General features: G+C 39.1%; 1 protein-coding gene across 2 annotated transcripts in view; it reads right to left on the bottom strand.

Annotated features, from left to right (window-relative positions):
• The window catches only part of IGSF10 (immunoglobulin superfamily member 10), a 39757-nt gene extending 14875 nt beyond the window's left edge, over positions 1–24882 (bottom strand). The window contains exons 1-4 of one of the 2 annotated variants that reach the window (XM_007446632.1): positions 24689–24882; positions 23172–23301; positions 19978–20368; positions 7–4218 (exon numbers count right to left, since the gene is read on the bottom strand). In XM_007446632.1, the coding sequence (XP_007446694.1) occupies positions 7–4218; positions 19978–20368; positions 23172–23301; positions 24689–24882 (4927 nt within the window). Of the gene's footprint in view, positions 1–6; positions 4219–19977; positions 20369–23171; positions 23302–24688 lie in introns of those variants that run through there. The other variant, XM_007446633.1, reaches the window with a different exon arrangement.
• Positions 24883–25325: the final 443 nt, after the last annotated feature.

The following is a 25325-nucleotide window of genomic DNA, read 5'->3' as shown; positions in this document are numbered from 1 at the left end:
TAAAACTTGCTGCTCTTCCTCCAACTATTCTGGGCCTTTCAAATATATTCCTAGATAAAGAATCAAAGGGAAGGAATTTGGAAGTTGTTATTTTTTGAATTGGTGTCTTATTGAAGCTACTTTTCTTTGCATTCTTCTGTATATCCCAATTTGAAGCATGAGTGGTGTCCTCTGGCAGATCTGGAGTGGGCAGTATGCTCACTACTGGCTTTTTGACCTTTTCAGCCGTTTCTGGGTGTGATTTGTGCCAAAAGTGGTTTTCTGACCAGGGAGAGGGCGTCAACTTAGAATTCTGCGATTTAGCTGTTATTAGTGCTGGCACAGAAGTAGAACGTAACAGATTGGAGTAGATAAAGTGGGTGATTCCAATTGTGAACTTGGCATTTGGGTGAGTTTGGGGAGATGTTACTTCTAATTGCTGTGGATGAGCATTGTGCTTTGAGGATTCATGTGACTTGACCATTGTACTTGTCATCATCCTGAAAATGGGAGTTGCCATATTGTCAGCAACTGCACTTTGGTTACTCAAGGGAGGGGAGGTGGGAATTGGCATTGGAGTGGCACTGGCGCTCAGGAAGGGTGGCACAGTTGAGTGTCTAAGGATTCTGTTCCTAGTGGTGGTACTCTGGTGTCGTTTGCTGGACAAAGTGGTTTCAGAAGCAGCTGTGCTCTTCAAAGTCTGACTACTCTTCTGGGGTGGCTTTTCAAGTACATCTGTCAGATGAAAGGTTCTTGGATGAAGACCAATTGTGCTTGAAATTTCTTTTATGTTTTCTAGAAGAGAATGAGTGAGAGCAGACACACTGGGTTTGGTTGAAGTTTCAGCTGCTGTTAGAACAGGAAGTGTCACAGTGGTGGGTGTAATGAAGCCAGAAATCTGGCTGGGAGAGTTATTTGGGTCATTCCTATTCTTTTGAGTCTCCTTTATTCTTTGTACTTTTCGTGCCCTGGGTCTGCCTATTTGGGCTTTGTTGATAATGATAGATGCAGGGGCAGTAGGAGTAGTTGTCAGCATGGCTGTTTGCAGTGATATGAAATCTGTACTTGATTCTTTGCTTGAGCTACTAGGAGGTGTAGGGTAAACAGGTGGGAAGGGCAGCTCCTTCATTGTTGGGAGACTTATACGACTGTGTGTTCTAGTGGCACTGTGGTGAGTTTTAGCTGATGTTACGGATGGGATTTGCATCACACTTGCTGAGAGTGTTGTGAAATGGAAGGGGGAAAGTTTATCTGTGGGTAAAGCAGGAGATATTTTAGGAAAAACCAAGTCTGTGCTTTTTTGTGAACCAAATTTTTGCTGATTCTTTAGCTTTTCTTTTTGGATATGGTTATTTACAAAGATATGATGCCAGGGAATTTTCCTTCTTGAAAGTCTTGTAATGGCTATAGTAGTAGGCATAGGTGGCTTGATGGTGGGACCTGGAAGTGGCGATACAATCACTGAATCTCTTTTAGCTTCACTGGCTTTAGACATGCTTGGGTAACTAATATGTGTTGCATGAGTCATAACTGCACAAGTTGGAGTCACTTGGGTACTTTCAGCACTGAAATATTTTATTGTCGGTGCTGTTTTCTCAACATCTACATTTGGTTTTTTCTCAAATAGCAATGATGGATTGTGGACTAGAGTTGTAGATTCTTCTGCTATGACTCTGGCAATTTTAGCTTCAGGGAGGGTGATGGGGGAAGACCTTGGAAAAGGCAATGCTGCTGCAGCAGTGGTGAGCCTTTCTCTGGGAGAACAGGATGGGCATTCCACATTGTGCTCTGTGGCTAAAAATGCAGTGGTTCTTCCTACAGAAGAACCTCTGAGTGTTGGCCTCACAAAGTTGTATCCGTGCTGTCGGAAAATTGGAGTTTGCCCCCTGCTCCAAATTTTCCTCCGTCTTGCAAAGTGTCTGGACAGTGCAGTGTTAATTGTACTATTTCTAGGAATGTGTAACTGAGAATGAGCCTTACCAGTGTAAGGGTCTGAAGGGAGCTTAGAAGTGTTAAGTTTTTGAGTAACATGAGAATGGGAATGACGGCTCCAGGGTTTGCTGACTCCTATTACAGACGTCTGATGACTACTCGTGGCATTTACTGATCCTAAAAATACATCAGCTTTACTGTTAGCACTGCCCAGAATTTTGATATGGACATCTTTGATTGTAGTAGCCCCCACTGTTACTGGGGGTGCACTTTGCCAGTGCTCTCTTTTTCTCTCCATGTCCTCAGCATCCTGAAATTGACTTGCTTCAGGTAGTAGAGGAAAGATAGTAGATAAATTTCGGCTGGTTGTGCCTTGCATTTTGCTTGATGTGGTTGCATTCATGTTCTTTGACATGGCTTTAGTTTTAATAGTAGTAGATGGTTTGAAACCTCTTGGTTTTTCAGGCAGTAGTATCTGTGGACTCACAACTGGGGAGACTTTGGTGCCAGCAGCTATACTTGTCACAGGGATATCAGATGATTTTCTGGAATCAGCAGTCACTGTCCTTGCCAGAACACTGGGAGCTTTAGTTGCCAGGACCATAAATTCCTCATCTGGAGGGAGCATGCCTGATGAGTCTACTTCCTCACCAGGTATTTCCAGGAGTTGGGTGACCAGTGGAGGTGGCTTTGTTATGATATTTTCTCGCTTCTCTGGTATAATATTCTTTTTAGCTTTCTCCAGTAATGCTGCCCAGTGTTGTGGGTCAATTCTCCGGGCAGAGGGAGGGAACTGCCTCCTGTGCTCTCCAAAACGTTGGTTGGTTGCATCTCCATGCCGCTGGGCTATTAACACCCCATGCTTAGGATTCTTACTTGTGACTGAGACTTGTTTTCCAGCCTCAGCCCTCACTGGAGCAGATGTGAGGAGTTGTGCAGCTGGTGGGTCCTTAAGCTGAGCAATGGCATTGAGCTCATCAAACCCAGATCCATCGGTTTCTACATTATGCTCCACTGGCTGTTGCCCTTTTATTTTGACTGAAACTTTGTTAATTAAAAAATCGATCCCTGATGGGTTGGCTGCTACACAACGATAATGACCCTGGTCTTTTTGAGTCACCTGTAATATTCTTAACGTGCCATTGTTAAGAATTTGCTTATCTCTTGAGGACTGATGGAGCACAGTGTTTCCTGGAAGAACCCAGCTGACAGAGGCATCTGGGATACCCGTAGAATGGCATGGAAGGTCAAGTGTTTCACCAATGGAAACTATATGACGAGCTCCATTTTCCTGATAAGCTTCTATGTAGGGCTCTACCACCGTAATCCTATAGGTGAGAATATCTGCGTCATCGTAATTGGTGCTTATGCAGTGGTATATGCCTGTGTCAAAACTATCTGCCATCTGGAGTTCCAGTTTTCCACTTTTGTCTATCAGGATTCGTCCATCCTCACTAACGTAAGGGGCTCTCACTTTACTTCCATCAGCTAGAAGCCACTCCAGTTGTGGGGGAGGGTCTCCTTGGCTGGGGCAATCTAGGTCAATGGTCCCACCGACCAAAACAGTGCGTTCCCGCTTAGTATTGTTATCCCTGGAAATCATGGTCCATTTGTGTTTCTCTGGCTTCTTCTCTGCCCTTGGTAAAGTGACTTGGGCATCGCTGGAGTACTGGATCTGCAGCGTACTGAGCGTGGTGGCAGTTCTGTTTAGCTGCAAGGAAATTTGGTCTTGCATTAACCAAGAGGGATCTGCTCTGAGATCAGCCTCGATGTTGGTAAAGATGTCTTCAGGCTTCAGTACCACCTGTTTATATTTGTAGCAGAGTTGTGGTGTTTCAGTGAGCAAGTGGCTCCTTTCTAGGATCAGAGGAGAGTCACTGTACAAAGCCAGCACTTTCCACACTGGCTGAATGTGACTGTAATCTATGTTACACACCAGAAATGTTGAAAATGATGCGTTTAGCATGATATAGTCATTTTCTGCAGTGAATGCAGTGGATGATGTTGTTGAGGGCTTTTGAACACTGCAGATCATGTTAGCTCCATTTCCAGACTGGTCTGTCATATTCAAAGTCAGGGAGCCGAAGGGTGCCATGAAATCTTGGGGAGAGATGGACACAGAAACACTATGTTCCAGAATAGTCAGGCTCTTCAGTTTCAGGGAGGGGTCAATGGTCGGCTTGGCACACAGGAAAGCTGCAGCTGGGACCATAACTAAGGGCCTGCCTTTAGAGGTCCTGGGGTTCATGCAACGTGGACATTGCTGAGGACTGGAGGGACTTCTGTCTCTTTTGCATTTTATTATATCTAGAAAAAATGACAATTGAATTATTGCCAGTTGTGGCTTCTTTATGAATTAACATTTAAACATTTTGAATAAGTAGCTTTTGCTAGAATTTAAAACAACAATTTAGAAATTTTAGTGTTTCATCCTTTTTTTTTTTTTTTTTTGTCTTTGGATTGATTTCTGAAAACAAATTGTCTACGTCCCCTGCCACAGTATCATATCCATTGGCACAAGGATTTTGTCTGTCTTGTTCACTGCTATATTTCCCATGCCTATAAAGTGCCTGATATATATATTTGGTACTCAGTAAATATTAGTTGAATAAATAGTTTCCTTTTCTAGGGAAACAAAATGCTATGCTTATGTTTGTTGCTTTTTATTAACTTATTTATTATTTAGTTCTGTTTCCCCATTTTAATGTTTCAAGACTCAGAGACCTTCACTGTCCTTTAAATGATAACCTGTTTGATAAATTACCATTTATAAGCCCTTGGATATCATTAAGAACCCAAGTTTCTGTCCATTACCAAAAAGAACAATGAGTGAATTACAAGATTTCTTGGTGTGGTCTAGCTTGGCCGCAGTAGGAATGGAGACAACAAGATGGTTGCAGGAGATAATGAAGTCGGTAGACCCAATCAATAAGAGGTGAGGATGTGGTTGAACAGAGAGGGTGATTAAGAAGAGTGAAGGAAGACACAGTATGACTTTGGTAACTGAGGTAGACTCAATGGAGGAGGATCAAGTTTAATGGGGAAAGAGGAACATTGTGCCCAAGCAACGGAGCAGCCCATTAAAGGACTGACACTTTGGTGAAGTCAGAAGCCTGAAAAATCTTATAGCTCTTGGACCACCCTAAGCCTTTGCGAATCATAGAAGTCTCCTCTTTCAGGTATTCAGATATCACGTACCTGGTCATTTAAAAATACAGCTCTGGTGAGCCTATTTAAAATGGCTGGTCACTGCAATACTTGATAAGAGGTATGGAGTTTCACCTACAAAATACAGCCAGGGACTTCCATGCTGTTCCATATCATGCATTAGACACAGCATTTAAAAGAAGCACTGTACTTCTTAGAAGATATCACTTGACAGAGTGTCCGGACAGGGACAAATCACCTTCCCATGTGTGCATGATGCCTCTCAAAGGCTTGAGAAAATCTCTTTGACCAATGACTCCAAACCCTTCAGTGTGTACTTCAATGTTACAGGCAATGCCACATATATCTGGCTACTCAGCATTCTTCAGCAAAATTTAAAGTCCCAACTTACACAGAGGAGGTAGCTGGCAAGCCTGCAAACCTCTTTGAGCACTCATAAGAGGCTCTTCTCAACCACCCACTTACCAACAGCTGTGACCTTTTACCTACTTCCCAGTACCCTGGGCTCAAACCCTGCTATATCAAAAAACATGGGAGACTTCTGGCTTAATTAAACCTCGTCACAGAATTATGATCCCATCTTGGTTTGATTATTGCTCGGCCCTGGACATCAGGTATTTTACCTCAGTTGCAAATCTGATCATGTCATTTACGTTCTCTCCACCACACTAAGTTCCATTCACACAGAAACACTTTCCATTCCTCAACTCTGCCATGCCCTATCAAGCTCAGGCATATGTTGTTCCTCCTACCTTCCAGTACACTTGCCGTCTGATAGGCCCTCTTTCATCACTGCCTAACTACTTACCTCCTTCATTACCCAGCCAGAAGAGTGCTACTTCTGGGTGGGCTCTCTTCTTTTTGTTCTCCTGGTACCTTCCACTTCTCCTATCATAGCCCTTATTGCCCACTAGTAGAAAGACTTGTCTAGTTGTCTGTCTTCCCACAAGACTGTAAGCCCATTACTTGTTGATCTGTGGGTCCCAACCCTGGCAAAGGGACAGTCAGGAAAGATTACAGGAAGGAAGGAAGGGCAGCCTAATCCTAAGACCACATTTCTTCCACATTTTAGCTTATAAATTGAGATGTGTCTTACAACTGAAGGTGTTTTACAGTAGCGGCTGACCAGCTGGCAGTCTTGATATAGCTACCACTGCTTGCACACACACAAATACTGTTATAGCTGTTGATATTTACATATATTGTTTTCTCTTCAATTGACTTACGTGCACTGTTGGTATTACATATATTGTTTGCCACTTAAAATGTTTCTATTAAGATAACACTATGCTTCTCATTACAATAAGAAGTTATTATGCGTATAGAAAGGCCGGGAAACAGAAGCAGGACATAACTTTAATATTTGTGAAATAAGTGTTTGTCAGAGAAATGGCCACAAACCCATATTTCATAGAAAAGCAACACCTGAGCTTTTTGGAACCTAAGAATGGAGGATACCCCAAAATAGATGAAGCTGTGTTACATTTAACTACTGAGATATGTGCAAAAGGACTGGCAAGTGAGGCAACTGAAGGTATGAGAAACTGTCAATCTCTTAGAATAGATGGAAAAAAGGTCAAAGCAGAAGTTGATGTGACTGACTCATGAGTCTCACAGAATGATCATTAAGGCGTCTCAGTCAAAGGAGAACATTTGATTGTTTAGACACAACCAAGAAATGTTAGCACTAATGGGTTTGGCTAATTATATATAATGAATGAATATATATAACATAATAATAGTGGGGGAATTTAACACCCCACTTTCATCAATGGACCATTCAGACAGAAAATCAATAAGGAAACACAGGCCTTAAATGACACATTAGACCAGATGGATTTAACTGATATTTACAGAGCATTCCATCCAAAAACGGCAGTATACACATTCCTCTCAAGTGCACGTGGAACATTCTCCAGGACTGATCACATGCTGGGCCACAAAGCAAGCCTCGGTACATTTAAGAAAACTGAAACAGTATCAAGTATCTTTTCTGCCCACAACACTATGAGATTAGAAATTGATGACAAGAAAAAACTGTAAAAAACACAAACAGCTGGAGGCTAAACAATATGCTACTAAACAACCAATGGATCACTGAAGAAATCAAAGAGGAAATCAAAAATACCTAGAGACAAATGAAAACAAAAGTACAACGATCCAAAATCTACAGGATGCAGAAAAAGCAGTTCTAAGAGGGACGTTTATAGCAATACAATCTTAGGAAACAGGAAAAATCCCAAATAAAAAAGCTAACCTTACACCTAAAGCAACTAGAGAAGAACAAACAAAACCCAAAGTTAGTAGAAGGAAAGAAATCATAAAGAGAAGAGCAGAGAGGGCAGACAGCAGAAGCAAGAAGAACTACAATCCTGCAGCCTGTGGGGGAAAACCACATTCACAGAAAGACAGACAAGATGAAAAGGCAGAGGGCTATGTACCAGAGAACAAAATAAAACCCCAGAAAAACAACTAAATGAAGTGGAGATAGGCCACCTTCCAGAAAAAGAATTCAGAATGATAGTGAAGATGATCCAGGACCTCGGATAAAGAACGGAGGCAAAGATTGAGAAGATGCAAGAAATGATTAACAAAGACCTAGAAGAATTAAAGAACAAATAAACAGAGATAAACAGTACAATAACTGAAATGAAAAAAACACTAGAAGGAATCAATAGCAGAATAACTGAGGCAGAAGAGCGGATAAGTGATCTGGAAGACAGAATGGTGAAAATCACTGCCGCAAACCAGAATAAAGAAAAAAGAATGAAAAGAAATGAAGACAGCCTAAGAGACCCTGGGACAACATTAAACGCAATGACATTCACATTACAGGGGTCCCAGAAGGAGAAGAGAGAGAGAACAGACCCGAGAAAATATTTGAAGAGATTATAGTCGAAAACTTCTCTAACATAGGAAAGGAAATAGCCACCCAAGTCCAGGAAATGCAGAGAGTCCCATACAGGATAAACCCAGGGAGAAACAGGCCAAGAAACAGTAATCAATTTGGCAAAAATTAAAGAAAAATTATTGAAAGCAGCAAGGGAAAAATGACAAATAATATACAAGGGAACTCCCATAAGGTTAACAGCTGATTTCTCAGCAGAAACTCTACAAGACAGAAGGGAGTGGCATGATATACTTAAAGTGATGAAAGGGAAGAACCTACAACCAAGATTACTCTACTCAGCAAGGCTCTCATTCAGATTCGATGGAGAAATCAAAAGCTTTACAGACAAGCAAAAGCTAAGAGAATTCAGCACCACCAAACCAGCTCTACAACAAGTGCTAAAGGAACTTCTCTAAGTGGGGAACACAAGAGAAGAAAAGGACCTATAAAAACAAATCCAAAACAATTAAGAAAATGGTAATAGGAACATACATATCACTAATAACCTTAAAGGTGAATGGACTAAATGCTCCAACCAAAAGACACAGGCTTGCTGAATGGATACAAAAAGAAGACCCATATATATGCTGTCTACAAGAGACCCACTTCATACCTAGGGACACATACAGACTGAAAGTGAGGGGATGGAAAAAGATATTCCATGAAAATGTAAATCAAAAGAAAGCTGGAGTAGCAATACTCATATTAGATAAAATAGTCTTTAAAATAAAGAATGTTACAAGAGACAAGGAAGGACAGTACATAATGATCAAGGGATCAATCCAAGAAGATATAACAATTATATATGCACCCAAAATAGGAGCACCTCAATACATAAGGCAATTGCTAACAGCTCTAAAAGAGGAAATCCACAATAACACAATAATAGTGGGGGACTTTAACACCTCACTTACACCAATCAACAGATTATCCAAATAGAAAATTAATAAAGAAACACAGCTTTAAATGACACAATAGACGAGATAGATTTAATTGATATTTATAAGACATTCCATCCAAAAACAGCAGATTACACTTTCCTCTCAAGTGCGCATGGAACATTCTCCAGGACACATCACATCTTGGGTCACAAGTCTAGCCTCAGTTAATTTAAGAAAATTGAAATCATATCAAGCATCTTTTCTGACCACAACACTATAAGATTAGAAATCAATTTCAGGGGGAAAAAAAACGTAAAAAACACAAACACATGGAGCCTAACAATATGTTACTAAATAACCAAGAGATCACTGAAGAAATCAAAGAGGAAATCAAAAAATACCTAGAGACAAATGACAATGAAAACACAATGATCCAAAACCTATGGGATGCAGCAAAAGCAGTTCTAAGAGGGAAGTTTATAGCTATACAAGCCTACCTCAAGAAACAAGAAAAATCTCAAACAATCTAACCTTAAACCTAAAGGAACTAGAAAAAGAAGAACAAACACAAGGCATAGTTAGCAGAAGGAAAGAAATCATAAAGATCAGAGCAGAAATAAATGAAATGGAAACAAAGAAAAGCAAAGATCAGTAAAACTAAAAGCTGGTTCTTTGAGGAGATAAACAAAATTGATAAACCATTAGCCAGACTCATCAAGAGGGAGAGGACTGAAATGAATAAAATTAGAAATGAAAAAGGAGAAGTTACAACAGACACTGCAGAAATACAAAGCATCCTAAGAGACTACTACAAGCAACTCTATGCCAATAAAATGGACAACCTGGAAGAAATGGACAAATTCTTAGAAACATATAACCTTCCAAGACTGAACCAGGAAGAAATAGAAAATATGAACAGACCAATCACAAGTAATGAATTTGAAACTGTGATTTAAAATCTTCCAACAAACAAAAGGTCAGGACCAGATGGCTTCACAGGTGAATTCTATCAAACATTTAGAGAAGAGCTAACACCCATCCTTCTCAAACTCTTCCAAAAAATTGCAGAGGAAGGAACACTCCCAAATTCATTCTATGAGGCCACCATCACCCTAATACCAAAGCCAGACAAAGATACTACAAAAAAAGAAAATTACAGACCAAAATCACTGATGAATATAGATGCAAAAATCCTTAACAAAATACTAGCAAACAGAATCCAACAACACATTAAAAGGATCATACACCATGATCAAGTGGGATTCATCCCAGGGATGCAAGGATTCTTCAATATACGCAAATCAATCGATGTGATACACCATATTAACAAACTGAAGAATAAAAACCATATGATCATCTCAAAAGATGCAGAAAAATCTTTTGACAAAATTCAACACCTATTTATGAGAAAAACTCTCCAGAAAGTGGGCATAGAGGGTCCTACCTCAACATAATAAAGGCCATATATGACAAACCCACAGCAAACATCATTCTCAATGGTGAAAAACTGAAAGCATTTCCTCTAAGATCAGGAACAAGACAAGGATGTCCACTCTCACAACTATTATTCAACGTAGTTTTGGAAGTCCTAGCCATGGCTGGACTATCACCCCACACCAGTTAGAATGGGCATCATCAGAAAATCTACAAACAACGAATGCTGGAGAGGGTGTGGAGAAAAGGGAACCCTCTTGCACTGTTGGTGGGAATGTAAATTGATACAGCCATTATGGAGAACAGTATGGAGATTCCTTAAAAAACTAAAAATAGAATTACCATATGACCCAGCAATCCCACAACTGGGCATATACCCAGAGAAAACCATAATTCAAAAAGACACATGCACCCATGTTCATTGTAGCACTATTTACAATAGCCAGGACATGGAAGCAACTTAAATGCCCATCGACAGAGAAATAGATAAAGAAGATGTGGTACATATATACAATGGAATATTACTCAGCCGTAAAAGGAACAAAATTGGGTCATTTGTAGAGACATGGATGGATCTAGAGAATGTCATACAGAGTGAAGTAAGTCAGAAATAGAAAAACAAATATCATACATTAACACATATATGTGGAACCTAGAAAAATGGTACAGATGAACCAGTTTGCAGGGCAGAAATTGAGACAGAGATGTAGAGAACAACGTATAGACACCAAGGGGGGAAAGTGGGGGGGGGGCCGGGGGGGGGGGGATGAATTGGGAGATTGGGATTGACATGTATACACTGATGTGTATAAAATGGATGACTAGTAAGAACCTGCTGTATAAAATAAATAAATAAAATTCAAAAATTCAAAAAGAAAACCCAACACTAGTAAATTAAAAAAAAAAAAGATCAGAGCAGAAATAAATGAAATAGAGATGAAGAAAATAGAAAAGATCAATGGAACAAAGTCAGTTCTTTGAAAAGATAGACAAAATTGATAAACCTTTAGCCAGACTCATCAAGAAAAAAAGGGAGAGGACTCAAATCAATAAAATTAGAAATGAAAAGCGAGAAGTTACAATGGACACCACAGAAATGCAAAGGCTCCTAACAGACTACTATCAATACAAGCAACTATATGCCAATAAAATGGACAGCCTAGAAGAAATGGACAAATTCTTAGAAGGATACAATCTCCCAAGACTGACCAGGAAGAAATAGAAAATATGAACAGACCAATCACAAGTACTAAAATTGAAACTGTAATTTTAAAACTCCCAACAAACAAAAGTCCATGACCAGATGGCTTCACAGGCAAATTCTATCAAACATTTAGAGAAGAGTTAACACCTATCCTTTTCAAACTCTTCCAAAAAATCACACAGGATTGGAAACTCCCAAACTCATTCTATGAGGCCCCCATCACCCTGAATCATACAAGGATACCACAAAAAAAAAAAAAAAGAAAAGAAAAGAAAAGAAAATTACAGACCAATATCACTGATAAACATAGACGGAAAAATCCTCAAAAAAATACTAGCAAACTGAATCCTACAATACATTAAAAGGATCATACACCACGATCAAGTGGGATATATCCCTGGGATGCAAGGATTTTTTTCAATATCTGCAAATCAATCAGTGTGATACATCACATTAACAAATTGAAGAATAAAAACCATATGATCATCTCAATAGATTCAGAAAAAGCTTTTGACAAAATTGAACACTGATTTATGGGGAAAACTCTTTAGAAAGTGGGCATAGAGGGAACATACCTCAACATAATAAAGGCCATATATAACAAACCTACAGCCAACATCATACTCAATGGTGAAAAGCTAAAAGCATTTTCTCTAAGATCAGGAACAAGACAAGGATGTCCACTCTCGCCACTTTTATTCAACATAGTTTTGGAAGTCCTAGCCACGGCAATCAGAGAAGAAAAATAAATAAAAGGAGTCCAAATTGGAAAAGTTAAAACTGTCACTGTTTGCTGATGACTTGATACTATACATAGAAAATCCTAAAGGTGATACCAGAAAACACTAGAGCTCATCAATGAATTAAGTAAAGTTGCAGGATACAAAATTAATACTCAGAAATCTGTTGCACTTCTATACACTAACAATGAAAAATCAGAAAGAAAAATTAAAGAAACAATCTGGTATATGATCACATCAAGAAGAATAAAATACCTAGGGATAAACCTACCTAAGGAGGCAAAAGAACTGTACTCCAAAAACTATAAAATGCTGATGGAAGAAATGGAAGATGGCACAAACAGCTGGAAAAATATACCGTGTTCTTGGATTGGAAGAATCAATACAGTAGTTCCCCTACACACGAATGAGTTCCATTCCAAGAGCGCGTTCATAAATCCAGTTCATAAGTCCAACGAAGTTAGCCTAGGTACCCAACTGACACAATTATCTATATAGTACTGTACTGTACTGTAATAGGTTTATAATATTTTTCACACAAATAATACATAAAAAACAAACAAACACAAAAAATAAAAAAATTTTAATCTTACAGTATAGTACCTTGAAAAGCACAATAGTATAGTACAACAGCTGGCATACAGGGGCTGGCATTGAGTGAATAGGCAAGAAGAGTTACTGACTGGAGGAGGAAGAGGAGGTGGGAGACGGTAGAGCTGAAGGATCGTCAGCAATAGTATAGAGGGCAAGCTGCAATTTCACTCATGCTTGACATTGATGGCACAGGTTCTGGTTCCTTGCTGGATTCAATTCTATCTACCCTATTGAAAAAAAATGATCCAGTGATGTCTGGGTAGTAGCTCTTTTTTTCTCATCATAGATGATAATGGTAGCACTGGATTACATCCTGAATGGCTGCTGCAACCTTCGTGTACCATTCTACATTCAGATCCTGTGTCTCAAAAACTAACAGTGCCTCCTCAAATAAATAAAATCCCGTTGCCATCTCCTGCACTGTGAATCTCTTTGGTTCTTCAGTTACTTCTTCTTCCTCTTGTCTCTCTTCATCCTTTCTCTGGTCCTCCAATTCCATCAGGCCTTCAATGCACGTTCGAATCTTTGAAAGTTCACAACTTGAAGGTTCGTATGTAGGGGACTTACTGTATTGTCAAAATGACTATACTACCCAAGCCAATCTATGGATTCAATGAAATCCCTATTAAATTAAAATCCCTATTAAATTACCAATGGCATTTTTCACAGAACTAGAACGAAAAAAGTTTAAAGTTTGTATGGAGACACAAAAGACTCCAAATAGCCAAAGCAATCTTGAGGAAGAAAAACAGCTGGAGGAATCAGGATCCCTGACTTCAGACTATACTGCAAAGCCACAGTCATCAAAACAGTATGGTACTGGCATAGAACATAAAAATATACATCAATGGAACAGGATAGAAAGCCCAGAAATAAACCCATGCACCTGTGGTCAATTAATCTATGACAAAGGAGGCAAGACTATACAATGGAGAAGACAGTCTCTTCAATAAATGGTTCTGGAAAAACTGGACAGGTACATGTAAAAGAATGAAATTAGAACACTCTCTAACACCATACACAAAAATGAAGTGGATTAAAGACCTAAACATAAGACTGGGTACTATAACACTCAATAGAGGAAAACATAGGCAGAACACTCTTTGACATAAATCGCAGCAATATCTTTTTGGATCCATCTCCTAGAGTAATGAAAATAGAAACAAAAATAAACAAATGGGACCTAATTACACTCAAAAGCTTTTGCACAGCAAAGGAAACCATAAACAAAAAGACAACCCACAGAATGAGAGAAAATATTTGCAAATGATGAGACTGATAAGGGGTTAATCTTTACAAAATTTACAAACAGCTCGTGTAGCTCAATATCAAAAAAAAAAAAAAAAACCCAATAAAACAAAAAATGGGCAGAAGACCTAAATAGACATTTCCCCAAAGAAGACATATAGATGGCCAAGAGGCACATGAAAAGATGCTCAGTATCGCTAATTATTAGAGAAATCCAAATCAAAACTACAATGAGAGTGCTGTACACCTGAAACTACAAAACTACCTCACACCAGTCAGAATGGCCATCATCAAAAAGTCTACAAACAATAAATGCCGGAGAGGGTGTGGAGAAAAGGGAACACTCCTACATTGTTGGTGGGAATATAAATTGGTACAGTCACTATGGGAAACAGTATGGAGGTTCCTTAAGAAACTAAAAATAGAGCTACCATATGATCCAGCAATCCCACTCCCGGGCATATATCCAGAGAAAACTATGGTTAGAAAGGATACATGCACCCCAATGTTCATTACAATAGGCAAGACATGGAAGCAACCTAAATATCCATTGACAGATGAGTAGATAAAGAATATATGGTACATATATACAGTGGAATAATACTCAGCCATTGAAAAGAATGAAATAATGCCATTTGCAGCAAGATGGATGTACATGGAGAGTATAATACTAAGTGAAGTAAGTCAGAGAGAGAAAGACAAATATCATGTTATCATTTATATGCAGAATCTAAAAAATGATACAAATGAACTTATTTACAAAACAGAAACAGACTCACAGACATAGAAAACAAACTTATGGTTACCAAAGCTGAAAGGTGGGGTGGAGAGAGAAATTGGGAGTTTGGGATTGACATATACATACTACTGTATATAAACTACATAACCAACAAGGACCTACTGTGTAGCACAGGGAACTATGCTGAATATTCTGTAATAACCTAAATGGGAAAAGAATTTGAAAAAGAATAGGTATATGTATACATATAACTGAATCACTTTGCTGTACACTTGAAACTAACACAACATTGTAAAACAACTATAGCCCAATTTAAAAAAAAGACCATAGGTGGCTGGTGGACTCATTTGTATTCACCAGCCAAATGGCTATTTGATAAAATCTTAACAGAAACTGAGTACTATGTTCTAGGCACTTTCTAGGGGATAGAGATAGATAAATTAGACATAGGAAAGGCAACACCCCTTCCTAGTAGGGATGAGTGCTGAGCAGTTTGTGGCTGGGAGCCCATCAGGCAGAAAAGTGCTCCAGACAGGGAAGGAGCAGGTATGAGGTGGTAAAACAGTGTGCAGTGTGTCTGGATGAGAGCTGGAAAGGAAGGAGATGAGGCTGAGACCCAGCAAGGAGCATGCTGGGAAGACCTGGCATGATGGGCCAACGAGCTTGGGCTTTGTGCTCTAGGCCAGGGTCAGCAAACTTTTTATGTAAAAGGCCAGACAGTGAAGATTTTATGTTTTGTGGACCAGAGGTCTCTGACAAAATGGCTCGACTATGCCACCATAGCACCAAGGCAGCCGTAGATGATATGTAAAGAACTGGGCATGACTGTGTTCCAATTAAACTCTACTTACGAAAGCTTGTACAGGGCTGGAATTGGCCTGTGGGCTCTAGTTAGGCAATTCCCGGGCTCTATTAGGTCATTTAAAAAATTCTTTAGTATGTAAAATAACTGGATATCTAACAGTCAGTGGCATGCTCCACCTGATGAAATGTTAGCTACTAACCATATATATTAGCCTGATTTTATTACCAGAGCATGTAACTAGCAAAATGGCAAGTAGGTTTAACACTTTGTAGGAACTGAGCACAGAATCACTTCTCCCTATGGGCAAAATCTTATTTCTTCTTTCACTTCTACCTTTCTCAGATGAGTTTCCCCATTTGCTCACCATTCTCTCCCTGTAGTCCAGCTAGCAACTGCGTGAAAATCCAGCAGTTCTTTCTCATTCCTCATTCTCCTTTATTTCTCCATAGCATTAGAAAGTATTGGAAAACCCCACTCAGTCCCTACTGCCTGTTAGGTATCTGTGAAGCTACTTTCAGGTGTGGTCACCTCATAATTCAATTTCTCATTCCCCAGACATGAAACACCACGAGCACTTCCTAGTTGGGTTCCCACTTCACCCCCTTCCCCAGGTCCATCCTCTCCACTGCTCACAGATTGGCCATCCCTAAAAAGCATTTCATTGGGAAACCCTGCGTTCAAATCTTCCACTGTAAAATCTCCCTCTTGTCGATAGGATAAAATTTAAAAATTTAGTCTGGCATTCAGCACTCCCCACAGTTGGGTTCAAAACCGTCCATAAATAATAAATACTAGAGAGGGTGAAGAGAAAAGGGAATCCTCCTACACCGTTGTTATTGGTGCAGCCAGTATGGAAAACATACTGGAGATTCCTTAAAAACACTTAAAACAGTTACCATATGATCCAGCAATCCCACTCCTGGGCATATATCTGGAGAAAACTCTTAATTCAGAAAGGTATGTGCACCCCAATGTTCATAGCAGCACTTCTTACAATAGCCAAGACATGTCCGTTGACAGATGAATGGATAAAGAAGATGTGGTAAATATATATACACAATGGAATATTATTCAACCATAAGAAAGAATGAAATAATGCCATTTGCAACAACATGGATGGACCTAGAGGTTATACTAAGCAAAGTAACTCAGAGAAAGATAAATACCATATGATATCACTTATATGTGGATAATCTAAAATATGACACAAATGAACTTATTTACAAAACAGAAGCAGACCCACAGACTTAGAAAACTTATGGTTACCAAAGGGGAAAGGGGGTATATAAATTAGGTGTTTGGGATTAACAGATACAATACTAATATAAAATAAACAACAATGTCCTACCGTATAGCACAAGGAACAATATTCAATATCTTGTAATAAACTCTAACAGAAAAGAATATGAAAAAGGATATATATATAACTGAATCACTTTGCTGTACACCAGAAACTAACACAACAATTCAAATCAACTGTACTTTAATTTAAAAAAACCAAAATACCTTGCCAGTCTCTACTCACTCCATGCCAGGCAAATTGGGCTGTTCACTGCCCTCTTCATGAGACTTATCCTATCTGGTTTTATGTACAAAGCAGTTTCTCCATCCCAAATACATTATAGAAAAAGGTCTGGACACCCAGCTGTGTGGGCTGGGTGGCAATAAAAATCATGATAATACTTCACGTGTGTTGAGTGCTTACTTTGTGTCATATGTTGTGCTAAGCTCTTTATATGTATTATTTTAATTATTTTTTCCAGTTATTATCATCAGCCCTATGTTACAGGTGAGAAAACTGATGCATAAAAGAGTCTAAATGACTAGCTCAAGATACCCAGCTTTTCTAAGCCTCAGTTTCTTCATCTGTAAATTGAGGATTATTGTGAAGATTAAATAGAAAGCATCGAGCACAATGTCAAACACAAACTGAGTATATGTTACCTTTCTGCTCGCTCCCCATTATTCCTTCCTGTCCTTTCGGTATACCTTTTGTGCTCCAGCACAATTTTCCTCCGTTTTAGTCAAGGCAGAAGTAACTTACTGACTCTGGCTCCTATAGAACTAAATCTTCAATATAAACATTTTGATGTTTTTCACCCATGGCCGCCTTATCTTTTTATGTGTTCATCGTACTTACCTACAGGACTGCAAACTCTTGAAGAGCAAAGGTGATGTCTATTGGCCTAAAGTGGTTCACTTTTTGACTAATTATATTGACTGACTACATATATAGTACATACATATATACATACAATTGTGTATCTGTATATATACACACACTATATATATACACACACGTTTCACCACAGCAACTTCAAATTTTCCCACTTTTCTCAAGCTTCCGACCTTGACCCCTTCCTAGCGCCTTCCTCAGTCACCTCCTACAACGTCACGAAGGAGAAGCCATCGGATAAGACCTTCCTTACTCTCCTCCACTACTCGCGGGAACTCGCCTCTGGGCCAATCTAGCCCTTCCCCTCCTAAGGAAAATCCCTCCCCTATGGCTGGGTCTCTTGGCCTCCAGTCATCTCAGGGGACTTGCTCCATTGATGATCTGCTCCTTCTGCAATGTTGCTACCTTCCCCTGCTCAACAATCTCGTCTCACCTTAAACATGCTCAGGTCTCTCTGAGGCTCGGAGTCCTGAACGAGGACACATTTCCATCTGGTGGCCACCATTCCCCCCTCACCTCAAGCCAAACCTCTCCAGAGTCGACTGTGGCCCTTCCTCCCCCCTCCCCACTGCACAGCTCTCATCGATATTTCCAAAGTAACCAACCACCCCTTTGATGCCAAAATCAATGGACTCCTTTCAGTCATTACCTAAGGACCTGATTAACTGAAATGATTCATCAGATTTTAACAATAGTGCAATTCGTTGTTTGTCCATTTTCCCCAACAAGAATGTAAGCTCCATGAAGGCAGGGACCTTCATCAGTTCTGTTCACTTTGGGATCCCTATGTTGTCTCTGGCCTCTTGTACATAGTAAGTTTACAATAACTAAGTGACTGAATGGATCTTGCCCTCTTCTTGGTAAATTCTACTTTCCCCATCAAAGCAAGTTTTACACTCTGATTGTCTGCTTATCTGTATCCCATCAGAAGTGTAGTTAGAGCAGAGACAGTGCTCTTGATAGTTGCATCACTGGGCACAGGGCCTTGAATAGAACTCCAAAACATATGGATTGATCGAATGGCTGAAGGGGAGATAAGAAGAGGGAAGGGCTTTTATGCCTTGTGGTAAGTAGAGAAAAGAGTAACACACAATACATTCTTATTTCCCAATCTTGCTAAAAGTCAGGAGTGATGACTGGATAGTTGACCTGAATTAATGAAAGATTATTCATTAATGAATTAAGAGAGTTCATTCTCATTGAATTATTATTGAGCTTTCATTTTCTTTCCAGCTAAATTACCTTGGCACTCCCTACTTACTGGTGAAACACCTCCAGGCAGATTAGATATCATCTCACACCAGTCAGAATGGCCATCATCAAAAAATCTAGAAACAATAAATGCTGGAGAGGGTGTGGAGAAAAGGGAACACTCTTGCACTGCTGGTGGGAATGTGAATTGGTACAGCCACTATGGAGAACAGTATGGAGCTTCCTTAAAAAACTACAACTAGAACTACCATATGACCCAGCAATCCCACTACTGGGCATATACCCTGAGAAAACCATAATTCAAAAAGAGTCATGTACCAAAATGTTCATTGCAGCTCTATTTACAATAGCCCAGAGATGGAAACAACCTAAGTGTCCATCATCGGATGAATGGATAAAGAAGATGTGGCACAATGGAATATTACAATGGAATAATACAATGGAATATTACTCAGCCATAAAAAGAAACGAAGCTATTTGTAATGAGGTGGATAGACCTAGAGTCTGTCATACAGAGTGAAATAAGTCAGAAAGAGAAAGACAAATACCATATGCTAACAAATATATATGGAATTTAAGAAAAAAAATGTCATGAAGAACCTAGGGGTAAGACAGGAATAAAGACACAGACCTACTAGAGAATGGACTTGAGGATATGGGGAGGGGGAGGGGTAAGCTGTGACAAAGCGAGAGAGAGGCATGGTCATATATACACTACCAAACGTAAAATACATAGCTAGTGGGAAGCAGCTGCATAGCACAGGGAGATTAGCTCAGTGCTTTGTGACTGCCTGGAGGGGTGGGATAGGGAGGGTGGGAGGCAGGGAGACGCAAGAGGGAAGAGATATGGGAAAATATGTATATGTATAACTGATTCACTTTGTTATAAAGCAGAAACTAACACACCATTGTAAAACAATTATACTCCAATAAAGAAAAAAAAAAAAAAAAAAAAAAAAGAAACAGTCCAGGTACCTGGCTTCTCCCGTATCCAGTCAGACAACCATTTCAAATGACAATCACAGGTCCAGGGATTCCCATGAAGATAAAGGCTTTCCAGATCAGGCATATAGGTGACCATCTCTTGAGGGATGGAGCTCAGAAAGTTATCAGACAAGTATAGATACTTAATGAAAGATGTTTTAAATATCCGGAGGTAGCACAAGGAGACAAATGTATCTGGATGAAGCTTAGTGAGCTGGTTCCCTTCCAAGTGCACCAGTCGGAGAGAGGTGAGTCCATAAAAAACCTCTGGGTTTATAAACTCGATATTGTTGTGGTCCATATGCAACCGTGTCAAGCTTCTGAGACCATAGAAAGTGTCCTTCTGAAGTTTTCGAACTTTGTTATAGCTCATTTTTAAGACCTAAGAGTAAAAAGAACACACTTATTTTGTCAAAGGAATTATCACAAAAAGGAAAATCATATCCATAGTAAAACATACGTTGAGATTAATCCAATGCAGCGTGTGTACCTTGTTTGGATCCTAATTCAAACAAACCAGTTGCAAATCAAGTATGAGAACATCAGGGAAATTAGAATATTCATGAACAGTTTCTGATATTGAGGAATTACTGCTATAATTTTAAGGTATAATACTGATATTATGGTTCATTTTAAAAGATTCCATAACTTTGACATATGTATTGAAGTACTTATAGATGAAACATTACGATATATCAGATTTGTTTCAAAACAATGCAATGAAGTAGAAAAGTAGTGGGTGGAGGTACAGGTGAAACAAGATCTGTTATGTGTTGATAACTACTGAAGCTGGGTGATGCTGCATTGGGGATCATTATATTATTCTATTTTTGTATATGGTATACTTTTTAAAAAATGTATTATGGAAATTTTCAACCATATACAAAAGTATCTTGACATTTCAAGTAAACTTAAGATTTCTTGAACCTGAATTTTTCATAAGGAATATGATTTTATCTTTCACACTTAAAATGCCTTTGGACTTCCCTGGTGGCGCAGTGGTTAAGAATCTGCCTGCCAATGCAGGGGACATGGGTTCGATTCCTGGTCCAGGAAGATCCCACATGCTGCGGAGCAACTAAGCCCGTGCGCCACAACTACTGAACCTGTGCTCTAGAGCCCGTGAGCCACAACTACTGAAGCCCATGCACCTAGAGCCCATGCTCCGCAGTAAGAGAAGCCACCACAATGAGAAGCCTGTGCACTGCAACAAAGACCCAACGCAGCCAAAAATAAATAAATAAATAAATTTTAAAATAAATAAATAAAATGGCTTTACTGAGATATAATTCACATGCCATAAAAATCCACCTTTTTATTTATTTTTTTTAAGATTTTTTTTTAATGTGGACCATTTTTAAAGTCTTTATTGAATTTGTTACAATATTGCTTCTGTTTTTTGTCTTGGTTTTTTGGCCACAAGGCATGTGGGCTCTTAGCTCCCTGACCAGGGATCAAACCCGCACCACTCCCTGCATTGCAAGGTCAAGTCTTAACCACTGGACCGCCAGGGAAGTCCCCAAAATCCACCTTTTTAAACCGTACAGTTCAGTGGCTTTTAGTATATTCACAAGGTTGTGCAACCATCTCCACTATCTAATTTTAGAACATTTTCATCACCCCAAAATAAAAACTGATACCCATTAGCAGTCATTCCCCCGTTTCCTCCTAGCCCTAGAAAACCACTAATTTACTTTGTTTCTGTGGATTTGCCTATTGTCAACATTTTAAATAATGGATGATACAATATGTGGTCTTTTGTGCCTGGCTTTTTCCAATTAGCATAATATTTCCAAGACCCACCCCTGTTGTAGCACATATTGGTCCTTCATGCCTTCTTATTACTGAGCTGTATTCCACTGTATACATGTAATATATTTTGTTTATCCATTTGTGAGTCAATGGACATTTGGGTGCTTTTTATTTTTTAGCTATTATGAGTAATATGATTTTGAATTGATTTTGAATTGAAATTTAAAATTTTCAACATTTCAGTAGTGTGTGGGTATTCTCCAGTTCCTTCTCCAGTTACCAACAGAACACGCTCCTTCTCCCAAAAAGAAAAGAAAAAGAAATGCTAGCAAAAACAATGATTTATCATCATATTATTCTAATTTGACCTAATCTGTCATCTCTGTTGAGAATGTTTTTCTGGAATGCCAAGTTCCCTAATAAGCAAAGAAAATTGAAATTGACAACATGGAACAGCTTTGCCCCAAATATTATCCAACTCAATGTTCATCAATATCTATGGAAAACCTGCTCAAGAAAACAAATATGTGTGAATTCCATGAATGAAATGTATTCCATCTAATCCTCTGAAGATATATATTCCAAATAAAGCCTGATTAAGCCAAACCAACAGAATCACATATCTAGACTTAAATCTATGGTTCTACAGAGGCTCAGTGTGATGTAAAAAGGCTCACACTGCACACTGGCATTTTACCTTTTCTAAGGATAGAACTGACTTTATTTTATTGCACTGTATCTCTTCTATGAGGAGCTTTGGGAAACATTTTTTTTTTTCTAATTTAAAATCAGATATGGTTTTACTTTTCCTGAACAGTAGTTTTATTTTTTAATTTACTGAAAAATTGAGTTAGCTTCTCAAAAGTCCTACTTACAGCAGACATACTGATCTTTATGCCTGCAGTTCCCTGCATTCCCTTTGTTCTTGTTCCTAAGACTTCTTGTACCTTTTGCTTTCTTTCCTACTGGAGTGGTAATTCTTACAATATTCGATGCATTCTTGGAAGTCCCTGTAACTGTAAAAAAGTTTTTGAATAAGGCAGTGCATAAGTAAAGTGAAACTTAAAAGTATATTGCTCTATAGAAAGCTAACTTCTATGTAAAGACAGCAATTATTTTTAGAAACTATATTCAATTCCCAGATGAACATGACTAGAAGTGGCCTTTTAGGATTAAATTTTAAAGGTTTAGTAATCCTTGGGCATTGATAATTTTTTTCTTTCTATGAGCCTGAGGTATGAGAAAATCAGAGTTTTCTTATTATTCTAATTTCCACATACAGTTGCATTTAAAAAGAAATCAGTTATTGGACATTTTCCCTTGATGTCTACCTCTAATTTACAGAGTGTTGATTTGGGGGTTCTCTAGGAACAGGTAGCTTTTGGAGGCACATCTCACCTTATTAACCTGCCCCTTCCCCACATCAGTCTCACCTGCAAGGCCTGCAAATCTGAGAAGGTCTTAGGAGGGATTGTGTGAATCCCATTGCTGTGTAGCATTAGTAACTCCAACTTGTTTAGGCCAGAAAAATCCGTTTCTGTCAATCTAACCAAACTGTTGTACCTGAAATAAAAACATCATTCTAGGCATAAGCTAAGTCTGTCAACCAAAGTTCAAATGTCAAAGCAAAACCCAACAAACACACACACATAGAAATGAATTTCACTCCCCGCCCCCTTTTTATTTCTTGTGCTCTAAGGAGATAATCCAATGCTTGAAATATTGTTGAAATTCATCAGATGCCACAGAAGGTCAGCCCCTCCAACCCATCCCTTGCAGTCTCAGTTACAATTATCCTACTCAGATTCCTGGAAAATGCCACATCCCTTCTCATTTTCAAACCTTTGTACATATGCTGTTCCTGCAGGTTGGAATGCCTTTGACTCTAGCCCTATTTGTGAACACTGTTAAGACCCAGCCCATTCTCTAATAACATGGCCCCCTTGTTCTCCCAGGTGTAATTCATCATTATGAAGTAATGGTTAAGAAACCTGGGCTCTGAAGCCAAATGTTTTGGGTATGATTATCAAGTCAGGTACCTGGGAGTAGGGCTGACCCTGGGTTAAATCAGTAACCTTTCTGTGCCTCAGTTTCCTTGTCTATAAAATGCAAATAATAGAACCTACTTCAAACGGGTTATGAGGATTAAATGAATGCATACATGAAGAGTGCTTAGCTCAATGCCAGGACACAATGTTAGCTATTATTATTAGTGATTGTTCCCAAGGCACTTCGTATGCTCTATTATAGTTCTTATTAAATTGTACTAATTATACAACTGTCTTCTCCCTTTAACCATGGTTTCTAGAAATGAATAATATATCTTGTTCATCATTGTATCCCTGGTACCATCATTGTGTTTGGCCCATAGTAGGCGCCCACTAATGTCAACTAAATGATGTTAAGTCTGCTTGTATATGCATTCACCCACACAGTTTTTCATCAACTTTTAAAATACAGTTGCCTTTTAGCAAATTTAATTTACGCATTTTTAAAGCCTTTTAAAATAAGTCGGTTTCTGTGGAGAAAAAATCCAAGGGCCTTAAAAAACGATCTAGTTGAGTTTTCATATATATCTTTTATGTATAAGAGGACGCTTCCAGTTGTCCTGTTACCTCTTACTGATATATCATAACGCTAATTCTTAACAAAAGCTGTATTATTATCCAGCAAAAATGTAGCCAGAATGCAGCTTTTCTATAATCATGGGCCTCTCAGCCTACCATGAGTGACTATGGGTTCTAGAAGAACCTTCTCTTAGTAAAAGTTTAACAGAAAAAAATTTTTTATTGCCCCAGCAAGCTTAAGATCCTCATGTATTCATTTCCGAAGAGAAATATTGTTAAAAGAATTGTGGTTAATCTCCCAAAGTCACAAGTGTTTTGAGGACAAGTCAGCAGTGTAATCAATCCCTCCTTGAGAAGGAAGCAAGACAAGAGCCCCCGCGCACCCTAGATTGATACGTTCCACGTTGGGCGGGATGCTGTGTGGGATGGAGGTCAGGTACCGAAACGTGCAGTGCACCTCTGTAGGCACGTAACAGGCACAGCGGCGAGGACAGGCCCTGCCCCCGGGGAAGACCACCAGGCAGACTGCCGCGAAGGAGACCAGTAAGCTGGTGCTTCCCCTGCTTTTCACCTTCATCCTGAAAAAACATCATACCTCGGAGTTATAAATATGGTTTGAGCAAAGTTCCACTAGACCACACACAGTAACTGGTAATCTGGGAGACCTTCCTAAAAGGTCGTAAGGGGCCAATTTCATTCACAACTTTTATGGTAAAGCTTACTCTTTACAAGGCCATAGTGTGTGCTGGCCTCATATGGGTCCTTGTGATCAAGCAGGATATATTATTTCACTTCTTAATGAAAAGCAGCAATCCCTATTACTTAGAGATTCATTAAAAAAGGAAAGTGGAAACCATAATGGAGATGTTGTGACAACTGAAGTACAGAAGGCTTAGTTTCCTGTTTATGCTTTAGTTTTTTAGACTTTAAAAAAACTGATTATAAAACTAATACAGGGTTCGTGCCCCGGTCCGGGAAGATCCCACATGCCGCGGAGCGGCTGGGCCCGTGAGCCATGGC

Source organism: Lipotes vexillifer, unplaced genomic scaffold (genome assembly GCF_000442215.2).
Source record: "Lipotes vexillifer unplaced genomic scaffold, Lipotes_vexillifer_v1.1 scaffold727, whole genome shotgun sequence".
Lineage (NCBI taxonomy): Eukaryota > Metazoa > Chordata > Mammalia > Artiodactyla > Lipotidae > Lipotes > Lipotes vexillifer.
This window is presented reverse-complemented; position numbering and strand designations above follow the sequence as displayed.